The sequence below is a fragment of the Nematolebias whitei genome, chromosome 19 (genome assembly GCF_014905685.2).
Source record: "Nematolebias whitei isolate Nwh7 chromosome 19, NemWhi1, whole genome shotgun sequence".
Classification (NCBI taxonomy): domain Eukaryota; kingdom Metazoa; phylum Chordata; class Actinopteri; order Cyprinodontiformes; family Rivulidae; genus Nematolebias; species Nematolebias whitei.
In genome coordinates, this window is record NC_056516.1 from 23,263,910 (window position 1) to 23,289,581 (window position 25,672).

Below are 25,672 nucleotides of genomic sequence, written 5' to 3' on the forward strand. Positions count from 1 at the left end.
CACACTTGAACTTACTCCATCACTTTCTGTTAGCTCTGCGCGCTCTGGTGATTTAAAATCTCTTCAGTCTGGCAGCGGACTCCATCCATCCATCCATCCATCCATCCATCCATACATACATACATACATCCATCCATACATCCATCCATACATACATCCATCCATACATCCATCCATACATCCATCCATACATCCATCCATACATCCATCCATACATCCATCCATACATCCATGAGCGCACAGACAAGCAAAAAAAGTGCAACCTATTAAAATATACCAGATTCGCTCCAGGCGTCATTAAAGTATGATGGATGTAAAGATGAAATCCCAAACCTGCTGTCAGAATATTTGAGTCTTTTTTTTTTTTTTTTTTTTTTTTTAAAGCTGGAGATAAATCCCATGAAAACTTCCTGAGTCTCTGGATCAAACACCCCTCCATTTCCGAGTTAAAGCTCCTTGCAACTTCTCTCCGTGCCCTGCTCCATCCCTGTCTGGCCGCGTTGCTGCGCTTCTCCTGTTCCCGGCGAAAGGTGCGCACTCATGCACCCCCCCCCCCCCCCAGGTTGCTGTTGCTCCTTCTTCCAAATAGCCAATCTCACGCCGTCAGGACCCTCTCTGGGAATTCCTTCACAGACGTACTGAAACAATTTCACTGAGTCCAGGGACGGATGCATTACTCCAAGGTTTGTGCGCTGAGTCCAGTATAAAGATGTTGTCCCACTAGCGTTTACCGCTGGTAATTCTCCCTGTCCAATGAGGTGTAAGAAAGGATGACCTCAAATTAATCCTTACCCAATTAAACTGGAATAATTATTTATTTTATTATTGTACAATGGCGAGTTTGTGATCTTTTACTTTAGCTTTAAATTGTAGCAGACGGTAAAAATAGCTTTAAACAACTACTTTGAATCAAATTAACTTTAAGTATCAAGTAACCTGACTATTATTTATCATCATGTTGTTATTTACTTTCATTTTGTTTACTTTAACGCCTAAATGGATCAAAGGTCTCAAATAACTGTTGCTTCTTCGTGTGCGTTGATTTAACTACATCTCCCACAATGCAGCGGGTGCAACGTCAGAGCTTTGCGACCTAGCGTAGGCAGTTGGAGAGGCTAAGCTAATCGGATACCCTTAAATTATTACATTTTTGCAGTTGTTTTTTTGGGACAACAGCACCGGGTGTATTTATGAACATTCTTTAGGGTTTAATTTATACCTCAAAGCTTCTTAAATGTTCTGCTAGTCATTTTTCTTAGCCTTAATTCCAGCTGAATTGTACTTTTTCAGCAAGCGAAATACGCTTAGCAATGGAGCCTAGGTCTGCCAAGTTTTTTTTTGAGGCGTCTCTGCTGTATCATGATAAGTGCCAGGAGCTATCACGGTTCTTCTTGTAAGTTTTTTCTTTCTTTCTTAAATTCGGCTGTAAATGCACATTTACCCGTGGTTTCACTCGCGGCTTGTCTTACATTGTTGTAGTTACAGCTTGTGGCCGCTAAGTGGCAGAATTTCACCAGCTAGGTGATTCCTGGAAAACATGTTCCTTGTGTGTGTATTGGGACATGCATTTTTAAAAAAATCATTTGGCTGTCACAGAGAATCATCTAAACTTCCCACTGATGTAACATAAGTAATTTATTTAAAAATGATACCCTGTCACAACCTTTGTTTATTTTCTTGTGATTTTAATGTGTAAGACGTGAATAGTTTCCTTCAGTACCTCTGCTTGTGTTCTTATCATACTAATGTTTTATATGAGCCAAATTTGTAAATCCCAGGTGTTGAGAACACGTTTGAGCATCATGTCTATAGGAATGCAACATCATATCTTTAAACCAATTCTATCCTAAATTATGAAATGGTTCTTACTTATTGTTTAGGTTGTGCCACTTAAAAAGACATTAAAGTGAGAGCAATTAGAACTATAGAAATGGAACAAGCAGAGACAATAGCTTTAATCAAACAAGAGAACAAGTCCGTCTGCTGTCAGCTCAGTTCTGGTCAAAGACACTCCAGAGTACAGTACCACATTTTTCTCAAGTAATAACCTGTCTAATGTATGTCATTAGTAGTTTCATTTATATATTATGCTGTAGTGTTGAAAATAAGCAGTTTTAAAACCTTGTCCAATTTCCCCAAGTTTCAGCTCTTCACCTCTTTGTTTTGTGCTTTCTTTAAACCATAGGTTTGTCAGTTTTGTTTAAAAGGCTGTACAATTTAGAGCTTTAAAGACGTTTAAGAGCTAAATATTAATATAGATGTTTGGAGAATCCCCAGAAAAAGTGGGTGTAACATTATATTTGATGTTTTTCATCAATAATATGTTAAGAACTGACCATACTGATAGTAACTAGTGGTTTTGCACCTTTGGAAAACGTGTCTTTATTTTGGTTTAAAGAGGCACCGATACATCTAAAGTGTGTTTGGACTTGGAGTCTTGTGGTTGTTTTGGGTTGCAGCCATGTCCGCATATCCTCTAGCTTGTTTTCTTTCACCCGAGCCAGGAAATCTGTGGGCAAAACCATGAATGGAAACAAAACCACAGATTTTACTGTCAAATCTGCCCCACTTTGGGTCATTTTACAGACATCCTTGTAAAATAGATTAATAATCTCAAATGGATTTCTTTCCTGGTAAAATAAAGGTTTAAATAAAAAAGGTATGTGTGTGAGCATACGTCCATGTTAAAGCATGAGCTACTCCACAGATTCTCAGGCAATGATTGCTTGTTGGATTAGACAACCATATTTATTAACAACCAGCTGTTCAGCAGGCAGGATGCAAAAACAAATGAGTAGATCGCTCTCTGTAAAACTCTTTTTGTGCCAAATTGCCTGGCAGTGAAGACACATTTATCAGCCACAGCTAAAAACCCTTACACTCTGCATTATGAGCTAATTAAGCGAGCTTCGTCCAGAATGATCATATGAAAGGCAGCGTAATGGGTGTAAAATGGAAGGGAATGTGAATGTTTTAGTTGGCGTCTATTCAGATGGCGTTTAAAACAGAAAGCTCATCTGTCTCTGTTCTTCTGGGGGTTTCCATCATTTTGGTCTTCTCAGTAGTGGTCTTGGCCGGTGCGTCACTGAAGTGTTTGTGCCGTGGGTGCGTGGCATTATTCACAACGCTACACATCGAAGATGGTGTTACTGCCTACTGCTGCTGTCCACCTTCTGTCAGGCTGATGACTGAATGGCTTTGTGTGCGAGGATTACAATGCGTTATCGTATATACTGCTTTAGAATAAAGAAGGATTGTCTGAGAGTGTTCTGCTCGTTGAATGTGTATGAGGAGGTGGGTGAAAGGTCTGCTGCTTCATGTGAGTGTTTTAGTTGTTTTGTGTGAGTTGATGTCGTCATATTTAGGCTCACATGTGATCCAGGTCAGTGAAACATTTTCCAGTAAATAACCAGAGCCTCACATAATGTTCTAATATTGATCTAATCTAATCTAGTGTTCCTCACATTGTGTTCTTATAATCACCAAAACATGCATGTTGTCTGCTGGATATATAACGTCATGACTTTTAAATAGCATCAAGTATTACTCAAGATTTTATTCTTACCACATGGTCCGTTCTTTTCTTTCTTTTTTTTTTTGGTTTAGTATTGATAAAACCCTTACAATATTAAAATAGAAATGGACTTTAATCTGTAGAAACTGGGGATACAGATGGAGCAGCAAGAGGAAGCTGCTTTCATCGATTTAACAACTAAAAATATTTGTCAAAAAGACGAGTCACATTCTTGTAACGATTCCTAAACTACTGTTTTTTGTTTTTCTTTTAAAGAATTGTATTCACAATACTTTTACATCCATTTTCTTAATTAAGACAATCTATAAACGTCTTTTAAACAGGGAATTAAAGTATGGCTATTAATACAAGAATTATTTTTAACATTTTCAGAAATAATGTTATCATTTTGAAAAAAAAAGTAATTGCTGGTTATAAAAAGCTAGTATTTCCCTCCAGACCATTAGTGTCTTATTTGCAAATTACATATTATCCAGTTCTTGACGCACCTATTTGACATTTTGACAAGTTTTTATTCAAAATTCCCTTTAAGACTATTTTGCAGTGGGGTTTCACTAAAACATTTTATTGGTTTTCCAAATTTATTCTCTTTTCTGAGTTTTCTGTAGTTGACCGGCTGCTTCTGTTTTTTTTTTTTTTTTGGATTATCTTGTTGAAACGTTATCTTTCAGACCGATCATCTCTTACAGCCCTCGGGCATTCCTTCATGTGATACAGGAAACGGTGAAGTGGATCTGCCCAGTTGTTAGGCAGGGAACCATTTCCAACCTGAATGCTTCAGACACTGGGATCATTATTTGATCTGCTATGAACACGTGTCATGTACCTCTGTTCTAAATCTTTGCTGGACGTTCTTTCATTTAGCTGGCTCTTGCTTATTTTGTTTTAATCTCACATTTCAAACTGTAACCAACACATAAACTTACTGCTCCCTCCACCCGTTTCATGTCCATTAGACCCGTGTTGATCATATCTCCCAACAGACATGTTTAGGACTCATATCTTCAGCCTCCATCACGCAACAAAACATGCACATAAAAGGAGATGAATGACAAGTATGTTAATAAGGCTGTGCCCTGGGATACGTCTTCTAGGAAGTGTCTCATCAGGGGAACAGGAAGAAAGCTAAATTCTCACAGAGATACTGGGGTTGTTGCATTACAAAGAAAAAAAGCAAAACATGTCGTTTTATGCTGTTGCATTATTTAGTCAGTGACGTAAACAATAAGGAAGTCTGATAGAAGAATAGACCCGTTGCACCAACGTCCTACAACCCGCAGAGTATCGTAATAGCTGCCATTATGGAGATGCACTGTAAACAAGGTACGCTTAACAATCGAAGCTTAAGTTATTTTCCTCGATTTCACTGAGTGAACTTCTGCAAAGAAGGCATAAGCTGCTCCAAAGTATGTAGATGATTTTGAGCCTTCAGCAAAAGAGGTATTTAGAATAACTGCATGTAATTCAATTCAATAATTAGTTGCCAAGACTCGCACAAGCTTGGTAAACTGAAGATGAAAAGGTTCTGCCAGCTTTGACCTATCCAGACACTGTGAACTATTTGGTGTTTTCACAAAGTCCTTTTGTAGCCGATGATCTGGTGTTTTGTTAGAGGTGTACAATCAGATGTGTTGTGGATGGATCAGAGAAAGAGTGCGCGTGACTTGATGGCAAGTGCCTGGTAAAAGGCAATTCAGTTTCATCTATTCCAAATATTACCGTACCTGACACAAACTGTGCAGAGCAAACTCGGATGTTGCTCATGGTTTTCCCGTAGAAATTCAGATTTAACCTGCCCAGACAGAGACGCCCCGCTCCTCTGATAATTTTAAGTGGCTTCCTTTAGATTCTCGTTTATGTGTGGTATCTTGTAGTAGCGCAAGTGTTCCTCACAGTCTGACCTATCGCAGCGGCCGTCTGCATGACAATACTTCACCATTTCTTGATAATTTAACCAAAAAAAACAAAAGTTTAAATAAAAATATTCAGTCGTACTCATCAACTCACACAGACTCATGTTTGCGCTGCTGTTGTTCAGCGTATCGTTTTATATTATTATTGTGTAGCGTATATCTTAGATCTTTTAACGTACCGTTTGGCATTCATTTAGCTTATATCTTAGTGTATATTTTAGATCCTTATATACCGTACTGTTTCTTTTTACACTATATTTTTGCTTTCGTTGGGTGTAATTGGGACCGTGTGTACACAATTTTGAAATGACAATAAAACCTACTTGAACTTGAAAAACGTACGACACCAATAATACACTGCAAGCTTCTGTGTAAACCTGCAACGATGCCATCGTGGCCAACCTTCAGTCTGACGACCTTACCTGAAAGTATTTGTACAGGTGCAGCTCAAAAATTAGAATACAGTAATGTGAAAAAGTTCAATTTATTTTTTGTTAATCATTTCAGAAAGAGGAACTTATTATATAAATTCATTACACAGAGTGAAATATTTCAAGTCTTTATTTCTTGTAATTTTGATGATTATGGCTTATAAATAATGAAATACCAAATGTCAGTGTCTCAGAAAATTCGATGACCTCGCATTACTCCCGGAGCTAATTTTATCAGAGCTTAGCTGTGGCTTAGTTAAAATGTTTACACAAATATTTCAGTCAATCCTAAAAATAGAGGAAGCCTTTTGGGAAGGTGATGTCGCCCCGTGCTGTTTGGAAGATAATTCTTTCTGTATGTTTCCGTTTCCGTTTTTACCGCTCCATATAACGTGAAGAGCTGCCAGCATCTAATCTTTTTTTACCTCTCTCTAAATTGATTTTTCCAGTTTGTAATAGATTTTTTTTCATAAACATATCCACTTCAAACAAACTATATTTACTATTTGTCACAACCATGACATATTTGTATAACTTGAACACTCTGGCTAGAGCATGAATGTTAAATTGCATAAAAAAGTTGTTTTCTGGTCATTTGCAATGTGTCAATGTCTGATGATATTTCTCCTTTTTTGTAGGCAGTATTCTTTCAAGGCAAATGGTGAGTTGGCATTTATATATTTTTTTTCCTGCATGTTTTTAATCGTTGGTGCTCTGAAGCTACAAACACAGGATGTAGTGAGGAGGACCTTGTCACCAGCTTGTCAAGGTTGATGAAACTCAATAAATCCTCAGCTAAACACATGGTCATCCGTCCATCTGTCTGTAGCAGACAGCTCACTGGAAACAAACACTCACGTGTAATCTTCCACGCATGCCAAACTAAACCACACCAGTGGAGCCATTCAGCAAGTCTGGTTAGGGTTCTCTCCATAAAAAGGGCAGGAGTTGGTACCTGAGAAGCAAACGTGCAGTTTACACAGAGATTGGTTTGTCTTGCCTATTTCATTGTTCAAGTCCAAATAATAATAAAGGAATAATAGAAATATAGCTTGTTTTTGTGCAAAAAGAACTAGGCCGAACATCTGCCCTGCCTGCCCTGACTTACTGTATGTCATGCAAAATGTGAACCGTGCTGGTAAAATGAGTCACAATGAGAAATTTTTCAAACCCGAGTTATTTGTTTCTGATTCTCCATCGTAAAAGCTTCAAACTGATATGTAGTTTGTTCATGTTTGGAGATCCATCACCAGGCTAACAACAAGCTAGTTTTCTACACGAGAGTGCCTGTTTGAAAACTTGTTTTTTATTGGTCTGGAGTGATGTCATTTGGAGTTTCAACCTTATATTTTAAAAGCTACACGATGCCAAACATACGAAGAGATTTACTGGGGTTACTGCAGCTGCTTGAGAAAAATGCCAATTTTAAAGAAAATTAAAGGTAGGACTTAAGAATTTGAAGATAGATTAGGAAAATTATACACCATTTTAGATAGCATATAATTTATATAGTGTATAATTTGCGTATTTTTACGCAAATCTCAATTATAGCAAAAATCAGCTTGTGCACATTCTGACTCATTGTACCAGCATGGGTCCTGATAACTTTCTTTTTTTTTACAGCTCTATCGAAGAAAAAGAACAGTCTCTCCAGTTTGTTTCAGGACACCTGTTACTGTTCGTACTGTCACCAGTGGCTGAAGCCCGACAATCATCGGGTGCGTCTGTGGCCCAAGCGGCGTCCGTCAGCACAAGTGCAGAGAATCCTGCTCAGGAGTAAGAGAGGGAAACGGCTAAGCCTGGCGCAGAAAAGGCTGCTGCTTCGTTTCCAAAAGTCCTCCTCATTTCTGGTGAGGAGAGAGAACACTACACCTCACCAACGTTTGGTTTTAGTTCATTCCTAGATGTGAAAATATGAGAAAAAACAAACTTTTATTCACAAGGTAATAAAAGCTAAAGGAACGGTGTAGCGTAAATGTGTATAAACTGTTACAAAGTGGCCCAAATCCAACTTTTATGCCATATGTGACTTATATTTGTTAATTTTTTACATTTTGTATGTCAAAAATCCAAGCTTTTGTCCCCGTCGCAGAATGACGTTGGAAATAATTTCTGTCCATTTGTCTGGTTCATCTTGTGAGCTGGACAACTTGGAAGAAAAAAGGGAGGTACCAACTTCCATTTTGATGTGTGGCTGCATGCAGGCATAAGAAAGGGCACTATCAAAAAATGGGTTGCCATGTCAAAATCCAAGATGGCCACCTCCAAATACAGTATATACAGTGTCTTGCGAAAGTATTCGGCCCCCTTGAACTTTTAAACCTTTTGCCACATTTCAGGCTTCAAACATAAAGATATAAAATTTAATTTTTTGTGAAGAATCAACAACAAGTGGGACACAATCGTGAAGTGGAATGAAATTTATTGGATGTGTCAAACTTTAACAAATACAAAAACTGAAAAGTGTGGCGTGTAATATTATTGGGCCCCTTTACTTTCAGTACAGCAAACTCACTCCAGAAGTTCAGTGAGGATCTATGAATGATCCAATGTTGTCCCAAATGACTGATGATGAAAAATAGAATCCACCTGTGTGTAATCAAGTCTCTGTATAAATGCACCTGCTCCATGATAGTCTCAGGGTTCTGTTCAAAGTGCAGAGAGCATCATGAAGACCAAGGAACACACCAGGCAGGTCCGAGATACTGTTGTGGAGAAGTTTAAAGCCGGATTTGGATACAAAAATATTTCCCAAGCTTTAAACATCCCAAGGAGCACTGTGCAAGCAATCATTGAAATGGAAGGAGTATCAGACCACTGCAAATCTACCAAGACCCGGCCGTCCCTCTAAACTTTCATCTGGAACAAGGAGAAGACTGATCAGAGATGCAGCCAAGAGGCCCATGATCACTCTGGATGAACTGCAGAGATCTACAGCTGAGGTGGGAGAGTCTGTCCATAGGACAACAATCAGTCGTACACTGCACAAATCTGGCCTTTATGGAAGAGTGGACAGAAGAAAGCCATTTCTCAAAGATATCCATAAAAAGTGTTGTTTAAAGTTTGTCACAAGCACCTGGGAGATACACCAAACATGTGGAAGAAGGTGCTCTGGTCACATGAAACCAAAATCCAACTGTTTGGCCACAATGCAAAACGATATGTTTGGCGTAAAAGCAACACAGCTCATCACCCTGAACACGCCATCCCCACTGTCAAACATGGTGGTGGCAGCATCATGGTTTGGGCCTGATTTTCATCAGCAGGGACAGGGAAGATGGTCAGAATTGATGGGAAGATGGACGGGGCCAAATACAGGACCATTCTGGAAGAAAACCTGTTTGAGTCTACAAGAGAGCTGAGACTGGGACGGAGATTTATCTTCCAACAAGACAATGATCCAAAACATAAAGTCACATCTACAATGGAATGGTTCACAAATAAACGTATCCAGGTGTTGGAATGGCCAAGTCAAAGTCCAGACCTGAATCCAATCGAGAATCTGTGGAAAGAACTGAAGACTGCTGTTCACAAACGCTCTCCATCCAACCTCACTGAGCTCGAGCTTTTATCAAGAAAGAATGGGCAAGAATTTCAGTCTCCATGTGCAAAACTGATAGAGACAAACCCCAAGAGACTTGCAGCTGGAACTGCAGCAAAACGCGGCGCTACAAAGTATTAACGCAAGGGGGCTGAATAATATACAAGTTTTTTATTTGTTAAAAAAGTTTGACACGTCCAATAAATTTCATTCCACTTCACGATTGTGTCCCACTTGTTGTTGATTCTTCACAAAAAATTAAAATTTTATATCTTCATGTTTGAAGCCTGAAATGTGGCAAAAGGTTGAAAAGTTCAAGGGGGCCGAATACTTTCGCATGGCACTATATGTAAACCGGCCACCCTGATCATTTGAGGACCCCAACTATGCTTTCAAATTTTTAACATTGCTTAAAAGTATAGTTTCCTCAAATGATTGGGGTGGCTGAATATTTATCTGTGGTGGCCTTAGCCGCCCCCTGACTCCACCATTGGGCCTAGTTGTGGATAAAGTTGCTCCCTTTGTTCACCTTGAATATCTTGCACCAAAAACATTAAGGTTTACTTGTTTTCTCTGTTCAATTCCAGTCCAGAAAAACCATTTTCTAAAACGTATTCTATTCAGATCCCTCAGCAACAGGGGACATCAGCGTACCACTGTTCAAATGGACCACTTTCACATGTGGTACAAAATAGGATTCAAATCTTATATTTTCCAAAGCAACCTCAGTTTGAACGGTTGTGTTGCATTTCATCCAACTTTTACGTCATTAAAATGCGATGGTTGTCACAGTTCTGCATCAAGGTGGGAAGCAGCAAGATCATTCAACCTTTATTTATATAGATTAGTCTCATTGAGTCACGAGGACTCATTTACAAGAGAGACTTGTTTTTCCTTTATCTTCTTTTTTTCATTTGTTGGTTCCAATTCTGCAGTAACTTCAGAATTAGTAAACATGACGTGTGTAGCATCCATATTTATGTCCCTTTACCTTCGGCGACGTGCGATAATTATAATTAATTGGCGGATGTGATAAAACGGTTGTGTTGCAAATGCTTCACCCACTTTTCATCAGGCATATAGCATCCCCTGTAAACAGAGAGATTAACCTGGTTTTGAAAAGTGGAGAGAAGTAGATCATTTTATGTATGTTTCTTTTTTCCTACAGAAGAGTACTATTACCTGGCTCTTTTTTTAACTGGCTCTAAAGGACAATTTTTTTTAATATTCCTAATTGCACAGAAAGAGTTATAGCTTAAGATATCGGAATAATTCCTTAAACTGTCATTTTGAAAGTAGAGTTGTTAGATCTTGCATGAATTAAATTACAACTTTAAAAATGAGCCACCAAAATGAAGTTTACAAACCATTTTAAGTTTAAGAGCCGGATTATCACGACCACTAGAACAAGTAATAAATACATGAGTATCTTTTCCAACTGGAGCCAGGATTAGCTCTGCTGTTAACTCTCACTCTTTAGCAAACATTACTTTGCTGAGTGTTTACTTGAGGTCTTTGTTTTATATACACACCCATCTGTGAGCATGCAGCTCTCCTCTTCCTCACACGTCAGCAGCCATCATCACAGTGAATAATGTTCACGTCTGATTATCACATGGCCTGGTTGTAAACCAACACACCCCAGGACTGTCCTCCAGGATATATTTACTCTCTGTTTGAATACTCGCTGGCCTGTTATTGTCTGAAGAGTCGTTGGCACACATCTGCTTACAGTCAGGGCGACTGTCGGAGCGTTGCAGATGGGAGGACGAGTGTTGAGCGCTCTTCTTTCTTTGGCTCTCTGCTCATAAACAGATCGTGACAACAGAGGCAGGAAGGAGCATGAGAGCCACAACAGAGAGATTCCTTGTCTTTAAAAATAGAAGTGTTCAGTCAAAGCTTGGAAGTAGAGGATTATAAGCGACAGAGACACTTAAATATTGTTTGGCCTTGAGAGTTTTTTTACATCTACTTATCAGTGTGACTTCACCTACTGTTTAAGTGAAGTTATTTATATGTTGGGAAAAATTACCCTTTGTAACATACATATGGGCAAACTTTTCTTCTGGCATATTGATGGATTGCCCCGAGAGCTGCTTGTGTTGTCTTTAAAAGTCATAAATTTGACTGGATTGCTGTAAAACTCTTCAGCCATTCTCCAGAAGAGTCTGTCTTCCTGTGATTCAGGTCATGGTCTGATGTCAAGTATTATGTTTTACAATTTTGCTGGTTTTATGTAGAGTTTAGAGTGGTGGGAAGTAGGGATGCACAATATTATCGGCATGGTATCGGCCAATATTAGCGTTAAAGTTAAATATCGGACATCGACCATTCCATCAAAATAACTCACCGATATAAAAGAAGCTGTTTTTGTATGACAACCACCGACAAGGATGCCTGCAGCCCCAGCACAACGTGATGACGTCACGCGCGTCTATCTGATCCGATCACAGTGGAGAAGAAGAAGTCAAAATGTCGGAGGTGTGGAAGTTTTTTTTCGTTGAGAATGTTAGAGTCCAAATATTTTTGGACTACGTTGAGCCTTGCTACATTGTCCCCAGTCAGAAATACTGTTCTGACGTTGCCTTACCCGAGATACAAGTCGTTATTTCCGACGTCATTAAGAAGCTAATAGCCGATAGCACTTGTGAGGTTTACCACAGACATTTGGACGTTAAGTGTTAGCCCCGTTAGCATGATTAGTCTTATGGCACAATGGATAGATAATAACTTTGAACTTAAAACGGCTGTCCTTCATGCACAGGAGTGCAGAGGATCTCACATTGCAGCTAGGAACCTGGAACAAGCCTCCACAAGTGAGACAGCATTGCAGGTGACTAATGCTAATGAATAATATTTAACACTTTTCATTTACTATAAGTTAAAGCATATCATATGTCTGTTACAGAATAGATGTCACCAACTTTTACAGCTGTTACACAATTTTTGTAGCAAATAAGCTTAAATAAGAGGGCAATGTTCTGACAAAGGAAAGTATATAAAAAATATTGGTATTGGTTATCGACCATGTAAGTTTTAACATATCGGATATCGGTAAAAAAAATCCAATATCGTGCATCCCTAGTGGGAAGCCATCCTGATCCAGGCACAAAATAACAGCCAAACCATAATACTCCCGCTACCATGTTTGACTATATATACAGTATATATTTGAGCACAATCTGTTTGTGGATTTTAAAGCTGTTTTCAGTCCATTCCCCACCTGATGAACATCACCCACTTCTGTGCTTTGTCAGCTCAGTTAAAGCTCATCCAGATCCCCGCACTTTAAATATTAGGAACACAATCATCTAATCTAATGAATATCGTGTAATTGTATGCTATGGAAAGTGACTTAACTTTTTCATTTACACGTTTTATTGGAGTCTAAGTGCCTGAATACAAAGGGACTGCCTTTCTTTCTATTTTGTATTTGAACATTACATCTTCACTAAAATAATATTGGATTTTATTTTATTTTTTGACCAATATTTAAGCAGGTGTATTTTTTTTGCTTCATTTATTTGACTGGATGCTTTAAATCTAAGTTTAAAACTTGTTCTGACACTGATTTTAAGTTCGGTCTTGGCAGAATGTGAAACGTTCCCAAGCCAAATGCATTATTTTAGTTTATTTATTTTATTTTTCTAGTTTTTTGGGGGCACGTCGGGTTTGTTAGGAAGCAGGAACCCAGAATGCAAGCTCAACACAAAGACTTGAAAAACCAAAAACCCATTTCATTATGATGGAAACTGGACTTGTGGCATGAAGTGCAATAATGTACTGGAGGAAAGGACCAGAATATTTGACTAAGGATAAATAGGAGATTGACTGCAGCTGAGACTAACAAGGAAAAAGGAACAGGTGAAGTGGATGTGACAGACTGATTGGACAGATTAACTAAAGGCATGTGAATCGATGTCACACAGGGAAAATGAAACCACAAGTAAAACTAAAGATATAACTAAACTTAATAAACCACAAAAAGACTTTAAACAAAACTGACTACAACACAGATCATGACAACTGGCTCTACACATCATAATAATTTGCTACCTTATTGTGGAGTTAATTTGTTTTAGGTAGGGTTTTGGTTTTAGTTCAGGGTGCCAGAGTTTTTTATGTCTGTGTGACGGCAGCCTGCTTTTGTTAAACACATCTTTCCCTGAGAAGGTTTACAACACACTCTGTAACAGCTGTAATTTGTGTGTGTGTGTTGCAGTTTAGCCAGAATTTATTTTAACTGGGACATGAGTGTTTTGCAGAAGCTGGTACTCATTTTTCTCCTTCCTGCATGTGTCAAAGCACTTGTGGGGTCTCGCTGTAGATGGAAGTTGTTGCGTGACAATGAGTTCAGCTGAGTTTTCTTCAGGTTCTGTTGAATTTGTTTTAATGATTTCTAGAATGAGCATGCATCAGGAGATTTCTAGAATTCACCCTGCACACATGCTGCATTCATGTGGTTTTTCCAAGTGAGACTTTTCAAACATTGCACATGCAACAATGTATTTGAATATGTATATATTTACAGTAAATATATGCGTATGTGGGGGGGGCGGAGTGGAAACTCATTTACAATCCTCCAACATGAACTGTTCGGAGTATTTATTCTTGAGGCTGTAAATCCCTTTCATCATTTCACACCATATTTCCCTTTGAGATGTGTGAATGCGTTGCCCTTGGGGGGGATGCCGGTGCAGGACAGGTTTTTCTCAGCAATACTGTAAATCAGATGTGTTTATGCATGCTGGACAGGTTATCTAGCGGCAGATATGGAAATAAGCTGGATTGCAGCTCCGCGAGAGCGACGTATACCGTAAATGGAGCGCAGAACAACAGCAAATTCTCCTCCTCCGTTCCTCCCTCCCTCCGTTCTCCATGTGAATAGATTTATACTTCCCAGCAGAGATGTTTGTTACAGCAGAGACACAGTCAGTTCAGTCATTTCCCTGCCCATATATATTCATGTTGTTTTGGGTGGTTAATTTATTTCCTGCACTTGAATTACGTACTGCATCATATATCCTGTTTCTTGGACAGATCCAGTGCTGTGCACATTTAAAATGGCACGTTTCATTTATATGTATATAACTTTATTTCCAGACTCTGTATTCTTCTTTTTAAACATAAAAAAATGTCTGGTCAACCCTCTGGCACATGTCACACCCCCTCATAAATCCACTTTGCAGCCACTTAATATTCATTTAGCTCTTTTGTGGGATAATTTCACCCCAAAAGTATTTGTTTACAGAACTGATGAGTTATTTCTGCTGTAAAAACTGAACAAACAGCCTGAGAGGGTTTTACAAATCATGTGTGTGTGTTTTCTTAATGATGACTGGAAGCCATAACTGCAACAAGCTAATTAACGACTGAAACCTTGGTCAAATAGTTTATGCTTTAGAGCTCAAACTACCGTCCAGATCTGGATTTATTGTACAAAAATTAAATGTTAAATATGGCGAAAACGTTTGAAAGTTAAGTGTCTAATTTTACACTTTTTAGAGATCAGTTCTTTTTCTACTTAACAGTTTACACACAATTATTTCTAAGACAATAAAATCATATTTTTGTCCATCACATGAGATTTTTAAAGTCTATAAATAGAATCTGCAACGTGTCAATTACATGCTCTACTTCAGAACATTTTATCTCAGTATTACTAATAAAGTCATCACTGGGACTTGTTAATCTTTTTTTTAAACTGCAATAAATCATAAAATTCAAGGTCCGTAAGCTTTTAGATCCTTTGACTCACCGACGTTTGCGATAAATCCCCGCTGAAATTAAATCCGTCTGCACGTGTGCACGTTAAAGGCATTCACTGCATAAAACCTCGCATGCACCGTTCATCACCTCCCATAATAATCAGTGATTTCTAAATTCAGATCCGTCTCCAGGCTGTCTGGGTTATTCCTGATCACTTTGTGCAGCTTCAGACCGAAACACCGCTGGGTCAGAAAAGTTTGTGAACCCAGTTACACCCGTTTGTATCCACTCATATTATTTACACTAATGATATTAATTATTTTAGCACATGATTAAAAAAAAAAAAACTGGTTTTGAAATTAGACAAATACAGCCTCAAATATAAAACGTGACGTTACACTTATTCATTTAATGGAAAAAAGCCAAAATATAGATGCAGGGAGTGAAATCTAACCTTAATAATTAGACTATCTCCATCTTCTACCACTTATCAGTAATCAAGTCACGGTGCAACATGTCCAGAAGAGAAACCCAGACATCCCTCTCCCCTGTGAGGCTTCCATGCTCTCCTGGAGGGACCCCAAGGCTTTCACAGGCCAAAGAAGATACACAACCCCTACTGCGAGATAGGGCTGAGGAGCTCCATCATCCGGGGGGAGCTTGGAGTATACCCGCTGCTCCTCCATATCGAAAAGAGTCAGTTGAGGTGGTTAGTGTTGGGGGACGTTATGTGAAGATCATGGCTGTTTTCACTTAATAATGTTAAACTAATATAGAACCACATATGTGAAGTCAAGCAAGTCTTTTTGTCTACTCAGATAGGAGTCTGATAACTGATAACTTCTGCCGCCTTCAAAAACTGAGCTGTGAAGCAGAGGTTGTGTTGACCTCGCTCTGTCTGATAAAGGGTATTTAAACTTTTCCTAACTCTAAGGCTGAGCCCAGCCGCCCTGCGAAGGAAGTTCATGATCCAAACATCACAAGTAGAGGGTTGGAACATGGATAGACCAGTAAATCGAAAGCTTTGCCTTTCGGCTCAACTCTTTCTTCACCACGACTGACTGAAGCAACGCCCTCATTACTGAAAACGAGGTCCCAATCTGTCTATCCATCTCTTGCTCCATCCTACCATCACTCGTAAACAACACGCCCAGATACTTAACCTTAAGGCTCCAGTATACTGCCGCGTACCTCCGTTCACGCGTACGTACGCGTGTACTGTACGCAGAGTGTTCAGACATGATACTCCAGCGTACTCCCTGAGCACAGACGAGGGGCGTTTACCTTCGGGACAAATTGAGGTCGCCGATTGGTCATTTGCTGTCACGCCTACTGGATTGATTGACAGGTTGGAAAAAAGAGGAAAAAAGCAGCAGTGTTCTGTGTTTATATGTTGTTAATAAAAAGATCTAAAAAAAAACAGAGAGCGCTGGCTCTACAGCCCACACATCAGACCAGCCCACCAGGAAATCTCCAGACCCTCCCGCAGCCACGCTGGACCTGAGTTTAATTCGCTCGTGACAAATTCTGCCATTTCTCACCATTTCAGTCATGGCATCAACGGAGGAGGAAGAGATTACTGCCTCTTGGCAAAAAAAAAAAAAAAAAGAAAAGACCAGATCAGGGATGAAGAAGGGGCATTTAATACATTGGTGTCACATACAAAACAGTCCGTCGCTGGGCAGTTTATTGTGCGACACCGCGTATGCGGTCGTAAAAATTTGAGCTTTGCACGGAGGGTACGCTGGGGGGTACGCACGTACCTCTGCGTACGTATGTGCGTACCTCTGCGTACGTACATGCGTACCTCTGCGTACGTATGTATGTGGTAGTAAACTGGGGGCTTTACTCACTATCTGGAGTTCATATTTTGTCTTTAAAATGTTTATTTACAAGTAAATAAAACCCACGAGTTACCAACTTTAATAGGAATGGATGATAAAGTCACACTCTGCTCCACAAATTGTATTTTTTTTTTTATTAACTGCTACATTTCAGATATTACTATGATAAATGGTTGTGTTAGTAAATGTTGATGTTTCCTATAAAAAGACAAGTGTTGCTTGTTTTGGTTGGCTGGTGACTTGAACTTGTTTTGCAGTCACAGGATCTGGGAAGTGAGGAGTTTTTGAGTAAAGTATTCAAGAGTGAAACGCATGGCCATCTGTCCAACCGACAGCTGAAGCTTTGTTCAAACAGTCGTGCAGCGGGACGACAATCCCAAACACACAAACAGAACCCCCGGAAAATCACAAGTCCAGACCTCAGCTCAACTGAGATGCTGTAGTTGGACGTTAGAAGAGCTTTAAAGAAGTAAAAGTACACAATCTCTGCAAACTCGAGGAATTAATTTAGTTTTTACATGACTAAAGCATCATAGGATAGACCATGAAGTTTTCCTGAGAATATATTTCCTTCATTTTTGCAACCTGGTAAAAAGTATATATTTAAATGATATATCGATATGTAGAACCAAAACATTGTAGTTTGTTGTGTCTGAGAAGATTTCAGTAAAATGCATTTAGCTTTCCTCTATAAGTCCAGATGAGAATGAGAGGATTTTTCAACTTTGCTGAATTAATTTACAATATATTTGAGCTCAATGAGATCAGCTTATTTGGATAACAATAGAGCATCATCACACAACTTTATCAGCAGAGAATAAAAGTAGGATTTTTGTATAATTTGTCAGATTTTATCGTTGAGATTTGCTTTATTTATTTCCAATCTATGCCATAGATTAAAAAAAACAAACAATCATCCTGTGTTTAACATTAAAAAAATCTGAACATTATGACATTAATTCATCTAATCTTTGCTAGAAACTAAATAAATCAATGGATGTTTTGTGTTTAGTTCAGAACAAACGACCTTTCTGTCAGCAGTGGAGGCAGACAGGAAGGAAATGGAAACATCTTGTTTTAAGTGGCAGCATGTCGCAGCTCTGCAGTCAGATCAGGTTTCTCTGCGTTTAGCAACAAGCGCCCACCAGCACCCGACAGGTTAGGAAGGTTATCACCGCTTGGCCCGTATTGATCTCCCTCCAACGTTCAGGTTCACTACATTGTATCCATGTGTTTCCTGATGACATTCACACCCCGCACAGACATTTGTTCTCCACGTCCCAATCCATTTTTTATAAACATCAGATCAGAGCGAAAGATCTTCACAAGCTTTTAAATCTGACAGGCGCTCTGTTACTCTGCTCATCTTTATCCTTTCGGGGGTATCAGGATGCTCAGGTCAGACTAATCAACCCAGGCTGACCTCTGGCACGAGGGAGAGACACGGGGAGGGAGGTATTTATGGAGCAGAGGCTAAATATAGTCCGAGCCAGGATTGATTTATGTGCGTCTGTTTTGGGCTTGTCTTGTCGCCATGTGGCACGCAGCTCTTTTTCCAACTCCCATAACGGTTTAATTTTATATTTTACTTTTCAAAAATCTTAATGCTCAGTAGGTTCCATAAATCTATTTACTGCACACGTTTTTTTATTGCTTTATTTCTTGAACAACAGTTCCTGCAACCGTGCCCGAGTTAAAATGGTTGTGACGTACTGGTATGTGTGTGGGGTCGGGGTTAAGTCTGTCTGTGTCACCATCTGTGTTTGCTCACGTTTTGACTTGAATGTAATCACAAGTACGCCTTTAGGAGAGGAAGACGACACAAGATGAGTTTTTAATGGGTTAAGGCTGATGTGAAAAAAGTTAGATTTAATATTGGAATGCTGCTGCTGAGTAAGAAGGTCTCATCTGTCTGTCATGTCTTCAACTTAACTTTTCAACAGCTCTACAACAAACAGTCTTATTAGTGCTTTTAGCTCTATTGAGGCGATTGCTTATCCCTTTTCTGACCTAAAACTTTTAACGTTTCACCTTTGCCATGTGCTTTATTGACCACTGCTCTGGTTCTTTTGCTGCCATAATCCCAAGATGCAAAAATTAAATCTCTTCGCTGCAGCAGCTCACGTGTGTTCCTCCAAGTTAGGCTCATAACATGTCAAAGGATTAGAGTAAATTAAACGGGTACATGTGACTGCTCTGGCTTGGATTTCAGGTTAACTCTCCTTCTGGCCTCTACGCACTAACAATTCAATTCAGTTTATTTATATAGCGCCAAGTCACAACAGAAGTCATCTCAGGGCACTGAACAGAAACATTCCTATACCGGTATATAAAAGTTAATAACATTATTTATCTGAGGAGCAGACTGCTTTGAGTTTAACATCATCGCAGACTCGTCTTGAGTAAGCACGAAGGCAACAATGGAAAGGAAAAACTTCCTCATGAGGAAGAAACCTCCAGCAGAACCAGACAATCTGCTTCGACTAGCTGGGTTTGAAAGGGACAGGAAGGACGAATAGATACACAATGGCAGGTTGAGAATCACATGTTACGATAGAAAGAATATCAAATGAAAATTATTCAATTGTAACGATTCATTTTAAGAAATTGGGCCAATTTGTCCTCCAGTAGTCTAAGCCTGTACAAGCCAACTAGAGTTACATTCAGGCCCAAAAAATCTGATCCGACCTGGCCCCAGCCCTCAGTCATAATTTCCGAACTCCACCCGACCCGACGAATTAACAGTAATTACAGGTCCGAACCCGGAAAAAACTCTCCATTTTTAATTAGTTATTTTACAGTCGGGGACACGCAGCTGAATAAAAGCGGCAGAAGATTCGAAGCTGAAGGTGTTTGTCATTTCATGGCCATAAAAAAGCATTTAAACCCTGTTTCTGCCTGTATTCGTCTGAATTACTGAGATACGCGGACCGCTCTGACACGCGTCTGCTTTGGGATCTCACCTGTTTGAGTCGTCGGCCGCACGCGTCCGCTGAGTGCAGCGGCAGAATGAACGTACATTTGGGCGATGGCTCGCGGCCTGGCAGTGCAGTCCCATCTGAAGCTTAACTGAACTTTTTACCTCTTTCAAGTCCGGTCAGCTCGTGGTGAAATGGCCGTATGTGGCTGGTGGAGTATGGCAGGCCATGTTATCATATAATTAGACTGTGGCTGATCCTGACCTAATTAAAAGCCCGAGACCGGCCCAGCCCGCCCACTAATCATATTATAACAGCCCGGCCCTAATCCAGGTCAGTCCGGGTTGGGTTTTGGGTTCAAGTTAGAAATTATAGCTCTAAAACCAACCCTAACTATAGGATTTATTCAAAAGGAAAGTCTTAAACCCAGTCTTCAAACTGGACAATGTGTCAGCCTCATGGACAGAAACTGGAAGTTGGTTCCACAAGAGAGGAGCCTGATAACTGAAAGATCTTCCTCCCATTCTGCTCTTGGAAACTCTAGGAACCACAAGTAAGCCTGCAGTCTGAGAGTGAAATTCTCTGTTAGGAAAATATGGAACAATACGATCTCGAATATAAGATGGAGCTAGGTTGTTGAGGGCTTTGTAGGTTAGAAGTAAGATTTTGAATTAAATTCTGAGTTTGACAGCACAGAGCATTTAGCTGTTGCTTTCATAGTGTAGTTGTGTGATAAGATCATTTTACTCGACCTGTCTGTGGAGGTTTCTCTTCTCTAGCGGTCAAGTTTGTGCTTTAATGTAAACCTGTAAGTGCTGAAGCCTAGAGGAGAAACAGTGTGAGGTCAGGCTAGCTGTAATCAGCCTGTATCCAGCTGTGTGTTTTCATCGACTAGCCACACACACACACACACACACACACACACACACACACACACACACACGGCATCATGAGCCAATCTACATTTCCCAGCAACCATTTGAAAGTCATCCAGTTCATCCAGTAAATCTAAACTCTTACCATCATCTCCACAACAATAATCACTTACAGTAGGAGTGACAGTGAAGGCTGCAGTACTGGAAACAAAGAAAACATTTAGTTTTTTCAGTCTTGCAGAAATGTAGTGAATGTTGGAGTGATTCATGTCCGTTCCTGGACGCGGATCGTTTCTTTAAAACGTGTTAAATATCTGTTGGTTTGTGTTTGTAGGATGCACAGCAGACTGCAGAGCTGAAGTTGGTGACAGATGTGCTTGCTTTTTACGATGCCAAATATTTATTTATTTATTTGTTGCTTTTGCAGTTAAAGCTGCCTCAGTAACTTTGATAATCATCAGATGAGCCTAAATGAAAAGTTTATGTCAGCACCAGTCTCCTTTCGAAGCATCTGTCACTCCTACTTGTCATAAAATATTTGTTTCGCTGTAGAAGCTCTGAGAAGCAAAAAAATAAACCTCCCACAGATTGAATATTTAGTTTTTGTATTACTGCATTTTCTCGTTATCTGATTCTGTCGTTTTGTTACTTATTTTATGATGTTGTACAGGAAAACTCTTGTCTGCAAATTTTGCTCCAGATGTGCATGTTTTACCGACTGCTTCACACACTCGATGTTAATTTTAGGGCAGGTCTTTTCAACTGAACTGCTCAGGGGGCCACAGTTACTGAAAGCCAAGAGCTCAGGGGCCAGACATCCAGAAGTTATTCTTGATGAGTAAGGTATATGATTTAAGATCAATTTTATTTAAAAATAAGCCCATTGGTGGGCCAAAGTGAGCACACTTGTGGGCCTGATTTGGCCCTCGGGCCACCAGTTGAATAGCCCAGTTTTAAGGCCTGTTTTTATAGCAGGACTGACTCTTCACTCTGCTGTGTAAATGCCTTCATTTTACACTTTTCAATAAAATATATCTATATACAACTAGAAAGAAGTGTCTCTATAACATCATTTGCCCCGTTTTTAACTATTAATCTGATTATTATTTTTTTACTTCAGATCCCATGTCCCTGAATAATATGGAATAAATTCCCAGCTTGATCTGAATCATCAGCTGTGATCCGTTTATTTATATGACACCACTGGGATCTCTATCGGTTTGGGCTTTGCTAAGTTTAGAAGGATGACTGTGTGAAGATAAGTTTGATGAAAAGGAGTTTATTGCCGAGTGTTTCCTGCTTCATTTGCTCATATAGAAGCCTGGATTACTTTTTATACAGACAATTTGTTTATAGCTCTAATTTAATTATAGTAACTCGGAAAGTGAAATGACATTTTCAAACAATCTGTTATTTTTTCCTCTCTTGTTGATGATGAATGAGCTTTATTTTTGATTTGAGCACCAGTTAAAGTCATTCTTTGACCTGTTGACCTTTAAAAGGAGGTAGTTTTTGAGTTGGTCCTCCACCAGCTTTTTATGTTTGACATGTTTGTGCTGAACTGAAAGAATAATTTCTTACCTTGTTTTTGAAAAAGGCTCAATATTCCATTAAAAGAAGATGTTTGCATGTGGACCCAATATAAAGTCTTTAATGTCACGTGTTTGTGTTTATCAGACGGCCCATTCTGCTCAGCATTGGTCAGTCGTCCTCTGAGCCACACCTCTGTGGACTGAGGGGTGGATCAGCTGCGGGGCTCGGCCTTTATAAGCCACGTGCAGACTCGTGCAGTAAACTCTTCAAGCTCCGTCAGATTAAGTGATAGTTTGAACTCTTTGCTCCCGACTCATCGGAACTCAACTCTTCCAACACTTCAGCCACCTGTCGGAGTCTGAGATGGCTACGTTCGTGTCTGTAAGTTCGGCATCTCATCGGCTCTGTTCAGAGCTGATGACCCATGGTCTGTTCTAACCAGTTTTAACCTGGTCCTCATTTGGATCTCCTAATGGGACTGAAGTCACTGGAAGTCTGAAGAATTGGTGACTCAACATTAAATTGAAGTTAAATGCAACAACTTTGCCTCAGGGAGGAAAGATAAACTTGTTTCTCTGCTGTTGGATCAGATTTTAAATGCAAAGCAAACCTGGCAGCTTTTCTTATACAAGCAGGCGGTCGGAATAACAAAAATCTATAGTCCTAGTTTTAATGATTTGTTGATCCAAGACTGAAATTGAGAAAAAAACTGATTTCTTGTAAACATGTCGTTTTTAGAACTGACTGCTGCATCGTCACACGGAGTTATTTTACTGTACTGTTCCTGTTATTTCTTATTAGTTCATATTTTTTTTACTCATTGTTTATAGATCTGTCAGCAAATGCACTGTTTTCCTTTCTTGCACTAAGTGATCTGTTGAAGTTTAACAAGTGGAAAGTAGGAATTTTGGTTATTCCCCGTGAATTGTCAGGATGTATATAGACGGAAGAGTAACAAATTGTAATTCTGACGAGTGACTGAATGTTTTCTTTGCTCAGAGATGATTGTTTTGCATGAATGATCTATTTGAGAAACCGTTTTAAATTTGTTGAGCGGGAGTAGATATAACTGAGATGTCCAGCTGCTTCAGTAAAAAAAAAAAAGATAATAGTATTAACCTTGCAAAGCTGACTGGTGATTCCTCACTGAGAATAGGCAGAACTGCACAGCAACAGCCACATCTCGCCTTTTCACAGCTATTTTCACATCTGTGAAAAATGCTGAAAGGTATTATTATGTTTGGCAAGGCCATAAGAAATCCTCAGCTGTCAGCTCTGTGGATATTTTTCTCTCCTGGACTGTATTGTAATCTGTTTCTCAGCTGTGAGATCACAGTGGATGTGGCCGGACTGTGTCAGTGTCATCACAGAGCACTTTGCTGTGCTCCAGGCGTCAATCTGCTGCGCTAACAAAATCTTCATAATGAGAATCCATACTGAGACATTACTTTTGTTATTCTCCCAGATGGCCACCTGCCACGCCTGCAGCAAGACAACCAGACACAAAGGCGTGAACAGGGATTTTCTGTCTACCTTCGCTAAAACCCACTGCACTCCAGGGAGCGCCGGCAAGCACAAGACTCCTCAGTCCAGCATCAAGTCTAACACGACGACTCCCAGGCCTCCTGGAACAAACAAGACTCCCACTAGCACACCCAGGTGAGTATCCACGTGCTGCTCTTTTACCTCAGTACAACCTCGCCTGGCTAAACGCAACAGATGCTGCAGATGTGAGCTGCAAAATAGTTGTAAATGTAAAAAATATGGCTTGCGTGTTTGTTGCGCAACATTTTTTTCTATCTAATCTTTTTTTTTTTTTGTTTGATTGCTCCCTGCAGATCCTCCGTTTCTTACAATGTTTCAGCATCGAGCTCCACTTCCTCCAAGTCTTCCACAAAAACCAAAACCTCGGTCGTCCAGCGTCTCAGCAAGATTCTCCTGCGAGAGGACAGCCAGAGCAGCAAGAAGGGAGGCTTGAAGGATTTCCTCTGCTCGCTTTGAGTCTCCTGGATGCACGCCGTCTTTATTATTGCTCTTAAAGAACGAGGCGTAGGAGAGCCATGTCCACCTTGTTTTCTCCTGAAGCTAAAGGAGGAACCTTATAGCTTAGGTTTCTGAGCCGACTGTTGTTGGGCTGATTGGTGTGGCGCTCCTGAAGTCCTGACAGTAACCGCGGAGAGCACGGAGCGTTTGATCAGCTAACACGTTTTTATTCACGTGAAAGGGAATTCCTCCTCCGTCTAATTTCAATCATCAACCGGAGTTATCGTTCTTAGTTTTCAGTGTTTTCACAACTCTCGCAAGGAGCTGATGTAAATACCATTACTCTTCTCAGTTGAGTATTTTTTTATACATTTAGTCAGACTTTTTTTATGGTAAACATATATAACAAATCATTACACATAATATGCAACTATAACGCATTTGGATTTATTGACTCTTTGCTTTCAGTCTTCTACAGTGAGAAACATGTCTAAGATTATTTGTCAGACTGACAGAGGGGGCGGCCATTTGCTATAGTGTTTTTGAATTTACAGACAAGTTTTGAAATAAATTATATTTGTGTGTTTTGAGGAGAAACTTCATCAGTTGCCGTTTACGTTGCACAGGCACTTCAGTCTAAACTCTTTACAGAAAGAGTTTTTTATGTGTTTTGTAAACTTTAGCTTGATGAATGACAAAGAACATTGTCTTATAACATCTTTTACTTTATGTATTTCTTGTGCGTTTTGTATCAGCTGAATCTATACTCTTGTAAATACAGTTGAGTGAATAATGTCTAAATTGTGAAATACCTCACTTTTCTATTCAACTTGCTATTTGTGATTCTCAAATTAAAACTTTTTCACTCAAAAACTACTTTTTATTCTTAATCTTTGAAGCTTTTATTGTCGCTACCTCCCATGACTCACTTTTTATTTTTTTTAGAATTAAAAACATTCATTGTTTTCAGGCTGACAGAGAAAATATATTTTTTTAAGAAGCATTAAACTGGTGTCAAAAATCCTTAGTGCTTTTAGTAAAAAGTGAAAGAACTGCAGGTTTACTGTACTTTCTATAGGAGGAAAGAAAACATGCTAAGGATAGAAATAATTACAGAGTAGAGCAAGTAAAGAAAGCAGCAGAGCGACGAAAGGTGGTCAATTGATCCTCCATTAGTCTAATCCTGGATAGTGCCGGAAACCCAAGCCAACCCTAACTATAGGATTTATCAATAGAGTTAAACCTATTTTTAAAAGTAGACAGTGTGTCAGCCTCACGGACAGAAACTAGAAGTTGGTTCCACAAGGGAGGAGTCTGATAAATGAAAGATCTTCTCCCATTCTGCTTTTGGAAACTCTAGGAACCTCCAGTAAACCTGCGGCCTGAGTGT

At 39.5% G+C, this 25,672-nt stretch overlaps 1 protein-coding gene across 1 annotated transcript; it reads left to right on the plus strand.

Annotated features, from left to right (window-relative positions):
• The first annotated feature begins 1,210 nt into the window (after window positions 1-1,210).
• On the plus strand, window positions 1,211-24,555 carry c19h18orf21 (chromosome 19 C18orf21 homolog). Its single transcript, XM_037692803.1, has 5 exons — window positions 1,211-1,393; window positions 6,518-6,540; window positions 7,503-7,729; window positions 23,765-23,958; window positions 24,138-24,555. The coding sequence occupies exons 1-5, from the start codon at window positions 1,311-1,313 to the stop codon at window positions 24,298-24,300; spliced, it is 690 nt and encodes a 229-aa protein (XP_037548731.1). The 5' UTR covers window positions 1,211-1,310; the 3' UTR covers window positions 24,301-24,555.
• The last annotated feature ends 1,117 nt before the right edge of the window (window positions 24,556-25,672 follow it).